Raw genomic sequence first — 19,179 nt, 5'->3', positions numbered from 1 at the left:
TTAATACACTTACCCTTCCAGTCAATTACAAATTACAAGGACAATTCAACTTATGAATTTTTTTTTTTTTTTTTAAATAAATACAAGAATTTGAAGCAATTTGAAGCACTTGGAATAACGTTACTCTCTAAGGCTCTGTGGGCACAAAAGAAAGTGAAAATGAAATAAATGGTACCAGTATTAAACAATGAGTTCACACAGGCAAACCCACGATAACGCTAACCAACCGAAAACAGGAAGTCGCCCGTGTGTGTGTTAATGCAAAATGGAGTTTAAGGGGATTTCCAGCAACTGGACACATCAAAGCTGTAAATTTTCAACAGTTTGAATCCTAAATGACAGCAAGATAATAAACGGATAGAAGGAGGTAGTAGGTTGCCTGCTCACATGAACCCTTTGTCAAATCACCACCTAACTGTTCACTGTTGTTTGAACATTATTTTTCCACTTTTTCTCCTTCCCCGATGAGTACAAATTTCCACCTTAAACTGTCCGATCATGTCAGAGCTCTGCTATTTCCCAGCCTCCTGTAAATGCCACTGGCCGGCTAATGTGAACTCTCACTCTCCTGAGGAAATGTCCCCGAGCTTTGGTGTGCCAACCTCTGACTGCTCATCTATCACTAAGCCGCAAATACACATTAGGCTTCCATTACAGAGCATCGCAGCGATACGACTGCAATGGAGCACACACGGCCTGCCTGCAGAAAGGCCAACAGCTGGGAGCAGCAATCAAACTAACCTATTTAACTTGAATTTATTTTGGTGGCGGTGGAATCAAAAAGCGAAATAATGCCGGCCGGGTCACTTCCTGATTGTGTTACATGTTATATTAGGACCGAGCGAGGCGTTTGCTATGTAAACAACGGGGCTATAAATAAATATACGGGGCACATTCGTAAAAACGTACAAGAAAACGAAACGAGGCAAGTTGCAAATATGGGGCTGCTTGAAAACCAAATGTGGAGACTAGTGAGTTTAGCGCTTTTCTTGCTTCATTATTTGTTTTTTCCCCCCCAAACAAAAATTATTTTCCACACAGGGAGGGACTGGGAAGACAGGTGTAATTCAAACAAGCTGTCAAGTTTGAAATACAGAGCGAGGAAATAGCACGCTGCCTCGTCCTCATCTGCCACTGGAAAGAATGTGTGCGTGCATGTTTGTGTCTGTGTGCGCGCCTCCCTACGCAAGCTGGAAGCTTATCTTGCAGATAAAAAGGAATCGAATAGAAACACCCTTTCGGAAGAGGCCTTTCACTTGGGCTTCGGGCAGGTTCTCTGTCTTGATACGGCGCAACATACTGCTGCAAATACGAAAATATCAAACAAATCCTCTAAAGTCAAATAAAAACCTTCGGCCCACTTCCACAAGTGGACCGGATAACGTAACTTGTCAAGTAAAAAAGATAAAATAAAATAAAAAAGGAAACAAAACTGATCAACTACAAACACAAAAATTAGCATAGATGAAAAGTGTGCTTACGGTGAGCTTACCTGCGTGTCTCGCGCTGAAGTGCCACTTGGACAAACAAAACCACTTTAAGCAAAGGTCACGCTGACGCAACGCGCGGCACCGTGAAGGAACATTTTCGCTTCCCCCATCCGTCTGCTACTTTACTCACTCTCCCCTCTCGCTCACTCACAATAGCGCCTTCTGCTTAGCAACGGCCATACTGCAAGTGTGGTCAGGTTTACAGCGAACCATCACTGCGCAACACCAAGTCTCCATGACAACCGCTCCTTTATCTCATTTGCATCTTCTGCTTGCATTATCTCATGCCAAATATGGTCACCTTATTTAGCTCGCTCTGCATCCCCTTTTTTTTTTTTCTAACTTCCTCTTCCTCTCCACTTTCACAACTGTGGTTGTAACGCACACTATGAGTACAAAAGTACTGAGATGCAGCTCCTAAGGCGGAGGTTCAACCCAAACTTTTTGTTTTGTTTTAAGAATATCTTCTATGCAGGCCCACAAATTGAAACACGGCATTCTGATTAATATTGCGTTTGTGGAATATGAGTTAACAACAAAATCCACCCGTTTTTAGCCATCTCAGGAGGCGGCCATTTTGTCACTTCTGTTGACTGAAAATGACATCACAACTGCTCACAACGACCAATCACGGCTGATCCGTTTTCTGAATCTGAGCCGTGATTGGTCGTTATCCGAGCCCTGAGGGTCTGTGATGTCATTTTCAGTTGACAGAAGTGACAAAATGGCCGCCCCCTGAGATGGCTAAAGACAGGTGGATTTTGCCGCTTAACTCATATTTCATATTAGTCATATTGCCTTGTTTCAACTAGTGGGCCTGCATAGAACATATTCTTGAAAAAAATTATGCTTGGGTTAACTTCCGCTTTAAGTCAACAAATTTACAACAAAATGGTGGGCGGAATTTTAATTATTCACCTGATCAAGACATGTCGCCCAATGTTATGCTTCAATATTTGGGGGATCAGTGTTGGGAAGGCCCATGTTGAATACAAGTGTACAAAGCAAAGACTGTAAAATTATCAAACACCCTATACAACAGACATTATGAGCCAGGCCCTCATTTAGGTTCAACATCAGTGACCTAAAAAAAAAATTATTCTGCATGAATGGACAAAAATTCCAGTCATCCCCTCGCTGTTATGGCTGCAAAACTGGCAAACAATTTCAGGTGAAAAGGCTAGGCGTCCCAATATGTTAGTCCTCACAGATATGTTTGCATTCTTGCAGCCAGTGATTGTGTGGAGAGAGGAAGTGGTGGAGAATGAGAGCAGTTTGCACTGCGCAAAGATAAAGGTAAATCAGGAAGTGGTTGCTTTTCAGAGAGCCAAAAAGAAAAAGGATGTGATAACACCCTCAGAGTAGGCAGGTTTCAACTCACCACCTTTAGTTGGTCTTCTGTCAGGGCTTCCACCTATTTCTCCCCCAAGGACTGCGTCTTTGGAAGTATCACAGGAATGTCGAGGCAGGCCTCTGGAGGTCTCTGGAGCCCACACGCGCAAACACACACGCACGCACACACACACAGGGCCACTCAGCAGCACTCAGCACCTGTCTATGGCTTACTAGTGCACAGAAAGAGACACAGTCAATCATTCTGGACAGCGCAGCAAAAGAGCAGAAAAGGGAGGGTGGGGGGAAACGGGGGCGGGGGGGGGGACTAAATCATAGTGACTCATCAACCCAGGAAAGACAGCAACACAACATAAAAGTTACATATTCGGTAGAGCAAATTACATTACAATTACATATATATATATATATATATATATATATATATATATATATATATATATATATATATATATATATAGATATATATATACATATATATATAGGGCTGCAAGATATTGGAAACACATGCGAAAATGTCGATATTGTGATGCAGTATTTAACATTTTGCTAAATTTAATCTAATGAAAGAAATAGTTTCATGCACCAAAATAAGCGAGCTAAATGTATCGTTAGCTAATCAATTATAATCACCTTAGATAATGTCCAACTATTGGGTGGGTATGCACAGTCAAATTCAGATAAAAGCATACAATTCCATAAGAAAAGTATTGTGTCACCAGAGGGTGCTGGAACTGCACAGATGGAAAATAACTTGGGCTTTTAAACAGATTTGCTGCTATTAATATCGTGACATGACTATGACGATATATCGTGGCAATTTTGATATATCGTGGCAATTTTGATATATCGCGATATCGCGATATTGCGGCATTTATCATGTAGGAGCTCTGGTTATGTTTGAATGCTGAATTGATTGATTTGTTTCCTCTCTATTGATCATGGAGAAGCAAGCTCTCAACAATGTTCTCGGCTCCTCATTTCATCTGACTCACCAGGCAGGGCATCAGAGGCTGAGAGCACCGCCCGGCCTCTCCTCTGCTGGGCTGCAGGGATGCTGGGACTCAGGGAATTGGAAGTCAATGAAACCATGCCTAATTTAGTCTTCGCTCCTCCTAGAGCTGCCAGGAATCAAGAGTGAGACTCCTTCCCTTTTAGGGCTCCCAGGACACTGCGATCGGCGAGTGGCACGCCTGCATTCCGAACTCCGCTGAGGATTGGTGGATGGGAAAGAAAGAGGCGACAGTTACAAATGTAATTTTTTTTCTAGCTATGTTAACTGTGTAAATTCAGTCAATTGTAACAAGGTGCCAAACTATGAACTTTTCGGTTTCAGTTTACAACCATATTATCAACCCATTCAAGGATTTTGCCATGTAAAAAGACTAGCATTTGGCAGTCACGCGTCCCATTAATTAGGTTTGATGAATAATCATGGACTCTATACTTAAACAGGCTCCCACAGCATGTCATGTGATGCCATCCTTAAAAGCCGATGTGGAAATGAAACTAGAGGCTGTGCTGTGGGCTGAAGTCTCTCTTCTCTTTTCACCTTGATGCGCCTAAAATTCATATTATTATAATACATTCGAAATGGCAACAAAGTGAGGTTAAAGATATTTTTGATTCAACGTTAGACAATTTTTAAGGCACCTGCTAAAAACATTCATGTTCAAACATCACAAGAAATTTCAACCCAGTTAACAAAACAGTCCGTCAGTGTCTCATTATCAATATTTAAGAGGAGCATCTTGTAAGTGATCAGCCAGTAAACAATTGCACGAAAGAGCAATTGCAATTGATAATACCATTAATCCATCCAAAATTCCTGTTTCAGGTTATAATCAGTGGATAAAGGCAAACTACGAGATTATGATGATAAATACCCAGGGTTTATCAAATAAAAAACAATTAAACTCCTTTCCCAGGAATGTAACATTATTGTTATTGTTTTTTTAAGACACCTACGCAAAAAATCTTTAACTGAAAGGCAATTCCTTCTCTGAAAATCAATACAGATAATTTTATACAAAAACTATGTAATTATTGGCATGCAATTAATTCAATGGACAGGGGGGAAAAAACAACATAATTTAAACAACTTTGTTTCCTTCCAATCCCCGATGCATCAAAAACGATGTCATCGTTTCTCTGAGCAAATCTACTGCTTCCAAAGAACAAAGTAAAGAAGAACCAACATGAACAAAATCCTATCAAGTTATCTTGTCTCATCGGAGGATTATCAAGACTGTGGGGGACTATATCAAATACATCCTGAGTGAGGTAGCAGACAGACCACTTAGTAACCTAGCAACCAGATCAACATGGCACCTATTGTAATTCTAAAACTCGGCGAGATGAGTGCCTGACGTAATTAGATTGCCTCAGCCAATCACAGGAGGACCTGAGCCGTAAATTACTGACGGCTCCCTGGACCAAGCACACGTCCGTGACGAAAAAGTCAACAAAAGCTCTCCTTTTGTTCTCCCCTCGATTCTGCTGCTTAAAGGAAGACCCACAGAGGCAGAAGTTCCGTTTTTTACGGAGAGCTCCGACAAGAGAGTAGATAGCGACCAAAAGGGAATCAAGTGGAGCCTATGATTAGTGAGTCATAATGAGAGTTGTGGGATGGGACTGTATTATTAAAGGCGAGCAGGAAAACCTACCGGTCTATATGTGAAACACTGGCATGCTGGGTGATGAGGACGAGTAACGCAAGGTGAAAAAGTTGGCTAAAACAGCTCTGTAAGCCTTTAAGTAGCAAAACACCATTATAAGCACTTATTCTCTTGTAATTTGAAGAGCCCAGGCTCCCTGGTAGAGCTGAGAATATTTTGATTATGACCACTGAGAGTGCGTGTGCGAGTCTGCGAAACAGCTCAACCTCCGGGGCCTTATATTTAGATTTTATGACCAATATCGAGTTCTGACCCAAGATGTTTTCAAAGGGGTGATTAAAGATGTCATGTCCACTGGGCAAGAAGTTATGGCAGCAATTATGAGCAGCCCACATCGCGTGGCGCAGCGGGGACATTGGTACATACGTTCACCCCGATTCTCAGGTGATAAGAGAGGGGAAAAGTGCCTGTAAATAAGACAAAGTAACGCAACAGACTTTAGCAGCCATCTTGAAAGTCGTCTAAATGGTATTGCATGACTTGCAATACATCAGTGGTTGTCACGTTTTTGACTTACTCAATGCCACTCAAAAAATACTTAGTCTACTAAGTACGACCATTATCATTTTAATCTTTGGTTAAAATACTGTAGTGTAGTTGTGGTCTTCAAAAACTTTATCCATATAAAGTAGGGATGGGCGAGTATATTTACCAGGTATCGTGTCGAGCCAATACCTAATATCAAAGTATCAAAATTCACTATACTGGTATCGGCCGTCCTCTTGTGGCCGCTTTACGATCAGGAACTAATGGCATACATGTCTGACAGATGTGCAACCACATATTTTGATTGGGAATTTTTCTGAACACTGGATTATTTCCATCCATCCATTCATCCATTATCTGATGCGCTTATGTTTCATTTTATTTATTTATTTATTTATTAAAATTCATTTTATTGTGTGTTCCATCCAAAATATATATTTCATTAACAAATGGTAAAATGCCAGCAATTTCATAGTTTGAAGGAAAAATCATATGTAGTGTTATATACAGTAAGATTTTTCTTTAAAATGATCTTTGTATTTTTTTTGTTTTTAATTTTATGTATCAAAAGTACTAATGGTATCGGTACTTGATATGGATAACTACTCAAGACTACTCATAATGCTAGCAGTCTGAAAAAAAGTGGGTATCAAATATCCCTACTAAAAATTGTCACTGTAAATGTATGCAGTTTGAACACGAACGCTGCACATAAAGAACATTTTTAAAATAATCATTCAAATAAAATGTGTTGTGTATCAAAGTTCAAGAAAAAATGTCAGTTAAATGTTTAAAAACAAGAAAAACATCAGATTTTTCATTCAATTAAATGTAAAGATGGGCTTAATGTGAGGCCAGGGGTAGTCTTCTTGAAACTGAGAGTCACAAGCCGGTGTATATCAAATTTCTTCAGCCATTCTTCACGGAAAAGAGTCACTCTGGCGAGCCCGCAAAGTCTGCGTGCAGTCATGTGACCGGCAGGCTGTTTGACTGGTGGTGAGATGGTGTATAGTGATTACGTTTGATTGATGAACAGCGCCGGAGCACGAACTCTTTGAAAAAAAGAAAAAAAGGAAAAAAAAAACTTGATAGCGCCAGCAATAAAATAAACACTGTAGATGAAAATAAAAGTAGTGAATGTACCATTTCTTCTTAAGTATGTTGCGTCAAAACTACTCTGGCAAGTACAATTTATCCCCAGAGTTACTTGGGTAAATGTAACGGATTAAATGTAGCGCATTACCACTCACCTCTATGTAACAATACACTAGAGGGAGCCCGTGCATCTCTGGTGCTACACTTTGAAAATCTGTAATAAACCATTTGACTCGCGACAACAGATACACCATTGTGCCTTAATCAACATAAAAAAAGACCTTGATAGATTTTTACAATGACTCACTCATCCTTAGCATTTATCCTGTTGTGAAAAAGGACTTTGCAATGTCCTTCCTTTTCTTGAAATTAGTAGCACCTACAGGGCTTTAGTGTGGATGCTTCCAGTTTAGTTTCCTTTAGATGCTCGGAGGAGATTGTATGTGACAATTCTCCTCCCCATTGGGATTCCAATAGCCTACATTCCCCGTTTCAAGGTCGACAGCAGAAGCAAATTAAATTACTTGTCCTGTTTTGCGCCGCTGGCGCCAGGTCAACGGCGACTGGGCTAAAATGATGAGTGCGGGATTCTGAGGAGAGCGGCGTTTTGTCCTGACCCCTCTGGTGTCATATTTGTGGCGCAACGATGAAATCAAAAACAGCGTATTATAAATTGAGCTTTTGCAAACACTTGCAATGACAAAGAGAGGGGGGGGGGGGATTTGCTTGTTATCATGCGACTGAAGCATGTTATCTGTCTGCACACAGAATTAGTGGCCTTTTGTTTATTAAATTACATGGGCTGGTTGAACATTTTGGAGTTTGAATATACAATGTTTATTCCTTTTTTTTTTTCACGTGCCAGTTACGGTAAATTCCAAGCACACTTTGACTCTTATCCGGAGAACTGTGACAGTGAGAACAGGCACAAAGTGGTACTTCAAAAAGTGTGTTTCCATATGTTTTAAGTGTGTTTTAGTGATTTTAAATGTCTTTTAAGTCTGTGACAGGTGTAAAACCATTCAAACAAAAAACAAAAAAAATAAAAACGTTTTATATGGTCACTCCCGCGATAAACGGGGTCCTCTGTAATTTGTATGCCACCAGTTGGGCCAACTGAAGTGGATGTAATGACAATGCACGAACGCTCAGAAATGCAGAATTATCATAAACTCTGCAGCAGCCTTCTGGCACATCTGTGAACATGTGCATAGCTGCTTCTACTGAGAACAGTTTCTCTACGTGGCTGAAGGCGTTGCTTGCTATCAGCACACAAACACACGATGATGTGGCATTAGAAGACACTTGGGAAATGTAAAATGCTGGCGCTCAAAACAGCAAAAGCATAGAGATACAGCAACGTCATTATTTCAAATTGTCCCTATGTCTGACTTTGGCGGATGGCATTAAGCTAAAAAATATGCTTTAGAATGATATTCCACCAGCCACAGACATTAAACAGCAACAACAACTGGATTGCAAGAGTTAAAACAAATATGTTTTTACATGCCATCAAGTTTAGAAAGAAAACAAATTGCAAGTCATAGTACTGGGAGAATTTACAATGTATGGGTTGAATACTGATGAGAAACATGCACACAAGGGTAAAAGTGTAAGTAAAATATCATTGAAAAGGAAGAGCCAAGGGCAAAACGTTTTGCAGGTGGGAAAATTATAAGCAATACATGCATGAAACCATCCCATCTCAAAGGTAATCTACAACGTTTTCTGGAAATGTGGTCGATTGAATAATCTAATCTTTAAGAATATTTTGATAGTAAACATTTACTTAGGTACAACTTTTAATGAGCTTTGCATATTCAATTCATTTTTAATTGATTGTTTAAATACCCCCCCATCTTTTCTCCTTGATATTGTTCTATTATTCAAACCATCCCTAATTTTACAGTAGCTTCCATTAATAAATGCACTATTTAGGGGTAAAGCGTCATTGTTTTTGAGTAACACTTGGGCCTACTACGCTATTGTATTTTAATGTTTGCCATGAAAGTGACACTTGGAGGGTCAAATATTTTTTAGGTGGTAGGCTACTTGCCATAAAAAGTTTGAGAAACACTGCTCTGCAGTACTAGTGTACCATTTCTAAGGTCAGCTCCATTTGTTTATTTAAGGTGAAATGAATTACTTGTGGGCAAATAACTAAGCCGTATTTGTGTGCACGTTATACCCAATTTGTGGCCACAAATGATCATTTTGTGCGCACGTTAAACGTAGGTTGAGTACGGTTTTATATTGTCTGAGGCTTCTTAGTTTTAACAATCTGTCGTAGTTTCTACTGAACGGCAAAGTGCTTACCAGACTTTTTTTCCCCCCGCTTCATTTTAGCCGTATGCCACACCACTACTGGCGTTCCTGGCGCCTGACACTGTTGTCACGCAAAATCTCGCGAGACTTTAAATTTCTATTACGTCAACGGTCGTGTCTGTGGGTTAATTTTCTTATTTTTATTTTTTTGGGTGGGGGGCAAAACTAATGAAAAGTATTCCTCGAGTACGATTCTAGTGCAGGTGACATTTTTCATGATCGCCCCCCCGTCCCCCAAAAAAAGGCGCAGCAGCTACGTAATTATTTTTCGACAACAGTAGCTTGTGACGTCACGATGTCGTTTGTAACAAAGGCAAAATATCCGTCCAGCCCGCGTCCTTATACAAAGCTCGCCCCCAAACGCATCTCATGCGGTCTCTTATTATTTGGGAGCGTCACCTGTCCATGAGAATCATGGCCAATCTTAAGGGCGAAACCAAGAAAGAAGCCAAAATGAGGATACGCGCCTTCCCTGTAAGTATGTGACATCTAGCTCCCAGACAGTTGAAAAAAAACAAAATTAAACAACAACAACAACAACAACAAAAACAGTGCAAGCAGGTTCCCCACTGGCATGTGAAAAAGAATACAATAAATACCGACACTGTGACAAGCGAAAGCTGCCACAAAACAGGACCAACGCCATGTCAGCCACATTAGTGAGTTGTCGCCTCTAACAATTAAATGGACAACACCATACATTTGGCTTGAGAACAAGAAAAATGAGAATAACACATTAAAATGCAAGTGCTGTGCAATCAAGATAAATGGATACTGTAACACTATTTGCCACAAAGAATAAAATACTGAGCATGTGTAAACTGCAATGAAGGAGTTTTGCACGCGTGTAAAAATGAACTAATAATGGATAATAAACCTCATCTGGCAGTTGCTTTCTCACAATAGGCCTAATATGAATGTGGTCTTTCTAAAATGGAGATACATCACATTGAGCACACATTCCCAACCAATGTGCCTTAAGAGAAAATCAGGCGTGCTGCAGGAAATTATCAAATTGACTTGGTCTGAAAATGATTTACTACAAATGATGTATCGATGTTTATCAATGTATTCCGGCAACCTGTAGCGACAGACAGAACTATTAAATGCCCTTCCATTAGATGCCAGAACATACATAATTAGTTGGTACAGTATATCCTTTTTTGGTGACATTTTTGGTGGTGCCATGACTTCAACACATTAGGAAATCTTATGGCACGCCACAAAAAATAAATGTTACAAAGAGTGTATACTAGTGTACTGTATATGGTAAACTATGATGATCTCATCTAAATGTACTTATAAATATATTTACTAAATGTGTGAAATCTGAACATGTTTATTTGAACACAGAGCTGCTCTGTTTGAACCCACTGCAATGTCCTTGCATTCATTGTCCGTTTGAAACTGGTGTTTACTGTATGCATATTCCTGGTGTTAGGGGAATCCTCATACCTCCAAAATATCACTTTTCAGGAGATGCACAAAATGGCACATTTGTTCAACCATTAACATTGCATCGTCAGAGAGCTCAAGCCATTTTAAACACTCTAGATTGGTCAGTAATTTGTAATAATAACACCCACATGTGGACTGACCAATTGTAGAGACTTGTGAAATTACAGTATGTGAAATTCACCAAATTGTGACACAGAAGGTTTCGGCCTGACACCAACGATATGTTGATACAATGTTCTAATTTGAGTCAGAATTGTGAGAAGTGGTTAGCATGTCTGCCTCGCAGTTCAAAAATTCGGTGTTCACATCTCAACTCTGGCCTTGCTGTCTGACATTTGCAAGTCCAGGCGCTCTGGCTTACTTGCCAGTTGGTCTTTTTTTTTTTTTTTTCCATAAAAGGAAAAGCCCACTCAGAGAAATGTTTTAGTTATGTAACGGATTCCCTGAACACCCATTGTATTTGAAAAATAATTGGTTTAAATGTTTTGTTTGTTGTGAAGTGCTAATGTTGAACAACCTGTTTCAGAAAAAAACATCCAGAAAAGAAGTGCAACGAAGTGAATTTTTTTAATTTAATGTTTGTATTGTCATTTCTGAACAGTACCTGGGGGGGAATAATTACTTTTCCGCTGATTATTTGGTGCACTTTCTTTATTCCCAAAGATAAGGGGAAATAGTTGTATTTTCTATTTATCAGTAATCTTTGTCCTTTAGTAATGAAAAAGGGAAACCGTTAAAACACTTGAAGGTCATGAACATGAATTGAGAGTTAGCAATTTGATCCAATTTGCCTTGGAAATAGCTAAACTTAGCTCAGCGGATTTAAACATATTTGCTTCATTTGTCTGAAGCTGCCGTGCTTCCTCAACAAGTCCTGTGGCCCCCTCTAGGGGAGGCGAAACACACACGCACTGCAAACAACTGGTGTAGCGTCACGTTGAGCCAGGGTCTACTTCCAGTATGTAATACCAGTGGCTTTCACCTGTCCATTCTAGATGACAATGGATGAGAAATATGTGGAGAACATCTGGGCCCTGCTTAAGAATGCCATCCAGGAGATTCAGAGGAAGAACAACAGTGGGCTGAGCTTCGAAGAGCTGTACAGGAATGCCTACACCATGGTGCTGCACAAGCACGGGGAGAAGCTCTACACGGGCCTGCGGGAGGTTGTCACAGAGCATCTCATCAACAAAGTAAAGACATACGCCCTTGTGAAATTGGTCGATGAACCCGCTGTTGGTGAATACACGATATCCCTTTTGCAGGTACGCCAGGATGTCCTCAAATGTCTAAATAACAAATTTCTGCAAATCCTAAATCAAGAGTGGAACGATCATCAAACTGCCACCATCATGATCAGAGACATCCTCATGTACATGGTAGGGAGGCAGAATAATGCAATGTTTATAGTAGTTGTGTGTGATGTGGTCCTCCCATATCAGTCACAAGCACCCCAAACAGTGGTGGTGTTTTTATGATACTTTTATTTGATCACTATGTTTTCATTCGTCTTGTACATTGGCAAAAAGATTGATTGTTTCTGTACCTACAGCTTGGCCAACCTTGACGTGTGAAATGTTTTGTTTTGGGTCGAACGAATTGTTGGTGTGACAGTTTTGAGATACTACACACACTATGGGGATTTCTATATGGCGAGGAGTCCATGTTTAGTAACTTCATTGGAAGTCAAATGTATGGGGTACTAGTTTTGGAATTGTGACCCGTGACTTTTAGAGCACACTAAAAACCCAAATGCTGAGTAAATATTCCCATTCCCTCAAATTTCCCCTGTATTTCTGATACTTTGACAATAAATGCAGAAATACAATGTTTTGAATAACACATTTTACCATTTCGAAGGCTAAAATACAATAAATGTCAAGTTAATATTTAAGCTAGCAGCGGTAGCTTACCGTCAAATGTCATGTTGCCAGCGTGGTGTGAACATCAACAGCAGCATTTGCAGTTCATTGAATTTGCTCCGCGATTCCAGGACCGAGTTTACGTTCAGCAAAACAGCGTAGAGAATGTGTACAACCTCAGCGTCATCGTCTTCAGAGACCAGGTGGTCCACTACAGCTGCATTCGAGAACACCTATGGCAGACGCTACTGGACATGATCAAACGAGAGAGGAGGGGAGAAGTCGTAGACAGGTATGGGGGAGTATTTGGGAACCTCCATTTTCCATCGTGTGCCCTCCTTCGAGTGCCGCCCCCTGGCGGCGTTACTGTTGACTGTAAACATTGAAATTGCAGGGGATCCATCAGAAACACCTGCCAGATGCTGATGGTTCTCGGACTGGATAGCAGGATTGTATATGAGGAAGACTTTGAGCGTCCATTCTTAGAAATGTCCGCCGAATTCTACCAGGTGAGTCCCTTCCGGGTGCCCGTGTCCTCTTGAGGAGGGTACCCGGTGTCGGAAGAGTAACACCCCGTATTGGCCCGCTTAGATGGAAAGCCAAAGGTTTCTGGCAGAAAACAGCACCAGCATCTACATTAAGAGGGTGGAGGCCAGAATCAACGAGGAAATCGAACGCGTCAAACACTGTTTGGACAAGTCGACGGAGGATTCCATTGTCAAGGTGGTGGAAAGGGAGCTGATAACGAAACACATGAAAACCATAGTGGAGATGGAGAACTCCGGCATGGTCCACATGCTCCAGAATCGCATCACGGAAGGTTAGAGGAAGCGTGGAAATATTTCCCGTGAACTGTTCCACTCATTATTTTTCTCCTTACTTCTGCCCGCAGACCTTTTGTGCATGTACAAGCTGTTCAGTCGTGTCCCCAATGGCCTAAAAACAATGTGCGATTGTATGAGCTTGTACTTGAGAGAGCAGGGCAGGGCTCTGGTGTCTGAGGAAGGAGAGGGCAAAAACCCCGTCGACTATATCCAGGTATACTGATTGGGGAAGCAAGCACCACATTCCAAACTACTGGGAAAGATCTTGGGATGCACCAATTTTTTTTTTTTTTTATCAGACCAAGTACAAGTATTTGCATTTGACTATTTGCCGAGACTAAGCACCAATACCTGATAATGTTATTACGTCTTACAGATGAACATTTGTTTTATTTTAAACAAAAATACATGTTTTTTGATGATGAGATAAGTTTCACACTGTTTTTAGAGAAACAACTTATATTTTAAGTTAACACCTAATTTCATGTTTTTTTCCAAATAATTCACTTTAATATAGCTGGGTAGCACAAGGCATTCCAGGTTTTAAAATTAAGCCGGCACCGTTATAACACCGTCACTCCCCTTTCCTCTGACCTCTGTTTTTAAATGTGAGGGGCAGGCTCTTTTTTATGAAGAGAAGCTTCCCTGCATTATCATAATTACCGAGGGGGGGGGGGGCAATAAATGCATGTGTCCCCGGGGGTTGCGCCCGTTTGCATATATTAGCGCTACAATTTCCACAGACTCCCAATTAACTATCATTGATTTAATAAGCCATTTCATCTTTGAGACGAGCGTATGCTATTGGGAGGGTCACCCGGGAAAACCTGGGAGCTTGTGGGCGGGTGTACATGGTGCGACGTAGGAGACGGGGGTTCGGGAAAATCGATGCTAGCCAGACGGCCCGCCGCTGCAAATCATTTTCTGTCGCCGGCCGTACAACGCTCATCATCGTTTTTGCAGAGCGTAATTTGCGGTGGGCATATGAGCTGTTTAATGCATTTAGCCACAGCCAAATCAAAAACTTCTGACTTCCCAAATTCAAAACATGACCTTGTCCCAGCTTTTTGAAGCACGACCACTACCGGAAATCATAAGACTCAAGTATGTTGTGTTGTTGCCTCCTTAACAGGGCCTGCTTAACCTGAAGTTGGTGTTTGACCATTTCCTCCATGAGTCTTTCAACAATGACAAACTATTCAAACAAACCATAGCAGGAGACTTTGAGTATTTCCTCAATCTCAACTCCCGCTCACCAGAGTACCTATCGCTCTTTATCGACGATAAGCTTAAGAAAGGAGTTCGAGGGGTATGCCGATTGAAGTATCACACATCCTTCATCGAGGAAACGCAGTTACGTTATTCTTTTCCCTCTCTGCTCTCCGTATTAAGTTGACAGAACAGGAGGTGGAGTTGATTCTGGACAAGACCATGGTGTTGTTCAGGTTTCTGCAAGAGAAGGATGTGTTTGAAAGGTACTACAAGCAGCACCTGGGCCGGAGACTGCTGAGCAACAAGAGCGTCTCGGACGATTTAGAGAAGAGCATGATCTCCAAGCTCAAAGTAAGACAAGGTCGGTTGTCTGAACGTCACTCGTCCGGTCGTCCGGCTCACCGCCTTTGCTCTTTGCAGACAGAATGTGGCTGTCAGTTCACCTCGAAACTGGAGGGCATGTTTCGAGATATGACCATCTCCAACACCACCATGGATGAGTTCAGACGACACATACACGTCACGTCGGTAAGACCCTAAAACGGAACTTTACTTCAGGTCCCGAGTCAAAATAGGCTTAGTATGTTAAAGACCAGGGGCGGAGCCAACCAGGCCCACCCAGATTGACAGACTGCCCACCCGGTGAGATTCATGAAAAAAATATATACTTTTAAATTTTTAGTCAATTATTATTCAATTATTTTTGAATTTGTGTTTTGTTGTGTGTTTGACTGAATTTTGGAGCTATAGCGTACTGTTTTTGACCATTTCAGTTCCTCGCCCCAACTTGAGCACCTCGGTTCACATTTGTGATTATCTAGCACAATTGCCAGTTAGCTACGATTACTTTGCCCATTTCTACACATTGTGCAGCTAGCTAGCTAGCCCCGAAAATGCATCCGGCCAGGACGCCACAATTCGCCGTCACAATAATCTCGTTATTGAAACTCCCAAGCGAGGATGTGACGCCGCGGATGAGCCCGCTGCCCGTTGTCCCGACCGAGGAGAGCCCTGAAAGCCTCTTGTCTCGCGAGCTAGCTGGTAGCTAGCGTCTTTCAGGACCGTGACAACCCGATGGGATATACTCCAAAGTAACATCCATTTTTCAGTGTGTCGTTTCACACATGCAGCAGACTCACCCACAGTGTTTGAGATTCATAAACAATGGCTTGAATTTTTATGATTTTGGAGCCTTATTTTATTTTATTTTTTTAAATCATTCAAATTTGTTAGGTTTGTCAACAACGGTATCTTCTGTTGTGTCAAATTTAGATGCCATTCATTTTAACTTTACACGGACTTTAGATAGTACATGCAGTTATTAAAATAAACTGCGATTATGACTAGTGTATGTATAATGACTCATTGTGTTTAAAATGTGTAAATTCTCGGACCATGTTCTCAGGCTTCTCTATGTGGTGTGGACCTGACTGTCCGAGTCCTCACAACAGGTTACTGGCCAACGCAGTCGGCCACGCCCAGATGCACCATCCCCCTTTCCCCTCAGCATGCTTTCGAGGTCTTTAGGAGGTAATGCTCGTTGAAGTGATATGTTACCAGCTTTTAGTTAGTACTTGTTTTTTTAGAGGCTTCTCTTTGTCAGGTTTTACCTCGCCAAACACAGTGGTAGACAACTCACGCTACAGCATCACATGGGCGGGGCAGACCTAATTGCTACCTTCTACGGTGCTTTGAAAAAAGTGAGCGTCCAATGCAACTTTTCAGGTTGTTAGAGGACTTTTCTTGGGAGGGCGTATAAAAATGGTCTGAACTCGTGTCCAGGACGACGGTTCCGAAGCGAGCGTGGGAGGTGCCCAAGTGAGCGGCGCCAACTCCCGTAAGACCATTCTGCAGGTGTCCACGTTCCAGATGACCATCCTCATGCTCTTCAACCACAGAGAATGCTGCACTTTTGAGGTTTGTTGCGGCTAAGCTTCATCCTTTACCTTTGATCGAGACTCTGTCAAGTCATACGTTTATAAGGCATTTCCTTTTCTTTTTCAAGGAGATCCATAATGAGACAGATATCCCGAGATGGGAGTTGGTGCGGGCATTGCAGTCTTTGGCCTGTGGGAAGCCCACGCAGAGAGTTCTCACCAAAGAGCCAAAGTCCAAGGAGATTGAAAACGGACATTTGTTTACAGTCAATGACCAGTTTACTGCCAAAGTGCACAGAGTCAAAATACAGACAGGTGTGTGCATGACGCATGACAAGACACAGACACACTGCACCATTTAGAGCAGTGATTTTCAACTGTTGGGTCGGGACACAAAAATGGGTCGTGGAACCATTTTAGGGCGATTTTCATTTGGAAAATGACATTATTTTGACAGGCTAGTAAATGCAACTTCCAGTGACATTTAAACAAAATTTCACCTAAAAAGAAAATGCCAACGATTACAGTTGCTTTGCTCTGCATCCTTCATTTCCGAAAAAAAGAAACGATCATTAGTGTCAAGATATTTTTAGACATTATTATGTTCATCATCAGTTTCTCAATAAGGTGTTACGGAAGGCACTTCGGAATTTGTAAGCAGCCACGCAAACGTTTCACCTTTAGTAGACGTCGCCATGAAATCAGGAGATCGAAAAAGCCTCGTCCCATCTCGCCCAAATATTTCTACCTCTTCCCTTTATCGCCCCTCTCTAGATGGGAGGATAAAAAGATGAGCCCTTACACGCTGGACTATATTGACTTATGTAAACAACGTCGTGAGTGACGTCCTCTCTTCTGCACATGATGTCGGTCACTTTGGGGATTATTTGGGTCATAGATCGGAGGGAGTGAGGTCACAATACTGTGAACAATTACGAACACACACACACAATAAATCGGATTTCGCCCAAAAACCCGAAGTGAGCATTAAATCTGAAGGTGGCCTATGTGTAAAAATATCGTACGTTTTCAAGGCGATTTTTTAGGAAAATGCAAGTCCCAGGGTTTCAACTGTTGAGAATCAATGATTTAGAGCACAGCACCCGCACCACCTCGTGTATAAATACGATCACCTATTTGTGAGTAATACATTTACTTTAAATATTGCGTTCATTTGTTTTATTTTTAATTCGTCAGTATACAAGGGGTCCATCCTAACTGAAGCAAATCCACAATTACAGTTTTTGTATGAAAAACACCTCGGCCTTAAGTATAAAATGAAAATAGCCAGTACGCTCGTAACATGGCGACAAAATCTTGCGTTTTGGGGTTTGAATACACTTGCACTCTGTGCTTCCCAGTCGCTGCTAAACAAGGGGAGTCCGACCCGGAGAGGAAAGAGACACAGCAGAAAGTGGATGACGACAGGAAGGTGATGATCGAGGCAGCCATAGTGCGCATCATGAAGTCCAGGAAGAAGATACAGCACAATGTCCTGGTGGCCGAGGTGAGTCTTTCCTCTCCTGGCGTTGACAGCTCAAATTGCCACTATTTGACGTCCTGTCACTTGGATGTGCTCAGGTGACTCAGCAGCTGCAGGCGCGCTTCCTCCCCAGCCCCGTGGTCATCAAAAAGCGCATCGAGGGACTCATAGAGAGGGAATACTTGGCAAGGACTCCGGAGGACCGTAATATGTACACCTACATCGCGTAGAGGGGGCTGCGCACAACTACAACACGCTCAAACGGGGAAGAGATCCGCACGGAAAATCCATCACGTCCGAAGAACATGTCTTCCTGCAATCGAGGGCGCTAACTTTCATTCCTGTCGCCCGGAGATGAGACGGACCAATCCCGTGTGGAAAAAGTGAATCTGCACCTTATTTTTATTTTTTTTGTTTCAATACTGTATAGAAAGTAATTTATTTTGAAAATGTAGATTGTTACAAAACAAAAATAAAACATACTATGCTCAGTTGCTCATAATTTAGATATGCTGGAAACAAACAAAAAAATCATTTTGTATTACTGAATTTCTATATTGTAAATAAAAATAAATGTCAGCTTGATGGCCATATGGGAAAGGTTTGATAATGTTTTTAAACTTCATGGGCATGCTTACCAAAAAAAAAATGTAAATAAATAACAGTATTTGATACCTGGAGTCACGTGTGAACATTTTGCATGAATACAACATTTGTCTGCAGTTTTAGCATTTTTGTTGAAGTGGGTTTGCTTTGTTGTACTTCTGTCTTTGTTAGTACTCTTTCTGTGTGGAGTTTATGTCCTCTTGCGTTTTCTCCGGGTATGTTGCTTTCCTCCCACACAAAACACATACTGTCAGTGTCAATTGAAGACTAAATTGCCCATCAAATCCCAATCTCTAAAACACTGCCATGCAAAATTCCACCATGGCCCCAAAATCCAAGCTGTCAACATTTTGTTTTTTCCTTTCCAACTCCAGATGTGCTGATTTTAAGCTAAAGTAGAGCATACTAAAGTTGAATGTAATGTTCAGTT

General features: G+C 41.4%; 2 protein-coding genes across 9 annotated transcripts in view; one reads left to right on the top strand and one right to left on the bottom strand.

Moving 5' to 3' along the window:
- The window catches only part of mbnl1 (muscleblind-like splicing regulator 1), a 65,056-nt gene extending 51,983 nt beyond the window's left edge, over positions 1-13,073 (bottom strand). For 2 of the 7 annotated variants that reach the window (XM_086042307.1, XM_086042309.1), the window contains exons 1-3: positions 12,799-13,073; positions 3,839-4,053; positions 2,872-3,055 (exon numbers count right to left, since the gene is read on the bottom strand). The gene's annotated coding sequence lies outside the window, so the exon portion shown is untranslated. Of the gene's footprint in view, positions 1-1,481; positions 1,644-2,871; positions 3,056-3,838; positions 4,054-9,418; positions 9,482-12,798 lie in introns of those variants that run through there. The other 5 variants (XM_086042316.1, XM_086042317.1, XM_086042308.1 and 2 more) reach the window with 5 other exon arrangements.
- LOC147141269 (cullin-3-B-like) lies at positions 9,745-18,634 on the top strand. 2 transcript variants are annotated; one of them, XM_086042301.1, is made up of 16 exons: positions 9,745-9,901; positions 11,881-12,078; positions 12,151-12,264; positions 12,879-13,039; positions 13,142-13,256; positions 13,339-13,567; positions 13,640-13,785; positions 14,704-14,880; positions 14,964-15,134; positions 15,204-15,311; positions 16,189-16,313; positions 16,387-16,483; positions 16,566-16,700; positions 16,789-16,975; positions 18,022-18,167; positions 18,242-18,634. In XM_086042301.1, exons 1-16 carry the CDS (start codon positions 9,797-9,799, stop codon positions 18,371-18,373), a joined length of 2,346 nt encoding a protein of 781 aa, XP_085898427.1. In that variant the 5' UTR covers positions 9,745-9,796; the 3' UTR covers positions 18,374-18,634. The 2 variants fall into 2 exon arrangements, with proteins under 2 accessions (XP_085898427.1, XP_085898428.1); XM_086042302.1 differs by lacking the exon at positions 9,745-9,901 and adding an exon at positions 9,910-10,086.
- Positions 18,635-19,179: the final 545 nt, after the last annotated feature.

This window comes from Filicampus tigris, chromosome 10 (assembly GCF_054856515.1).
Source record: "Filicampus tigris isolate MCC_2025a chromosome 10, RoL_Ftig_1.0, whole genome shotgun sequence".
In the NCBI taxonomy this organism is placed as follows: Eukaryota; Metazoa; Chordata; class Actinopteri; order Syngnathiformes; family Syngnathidae; genus Filicampus; species Filicampus tigris.
Note: the sequence above shows the minus strand (reverse complement) of the source record. Positions and strands in the feature narration are given on the sequence as shown.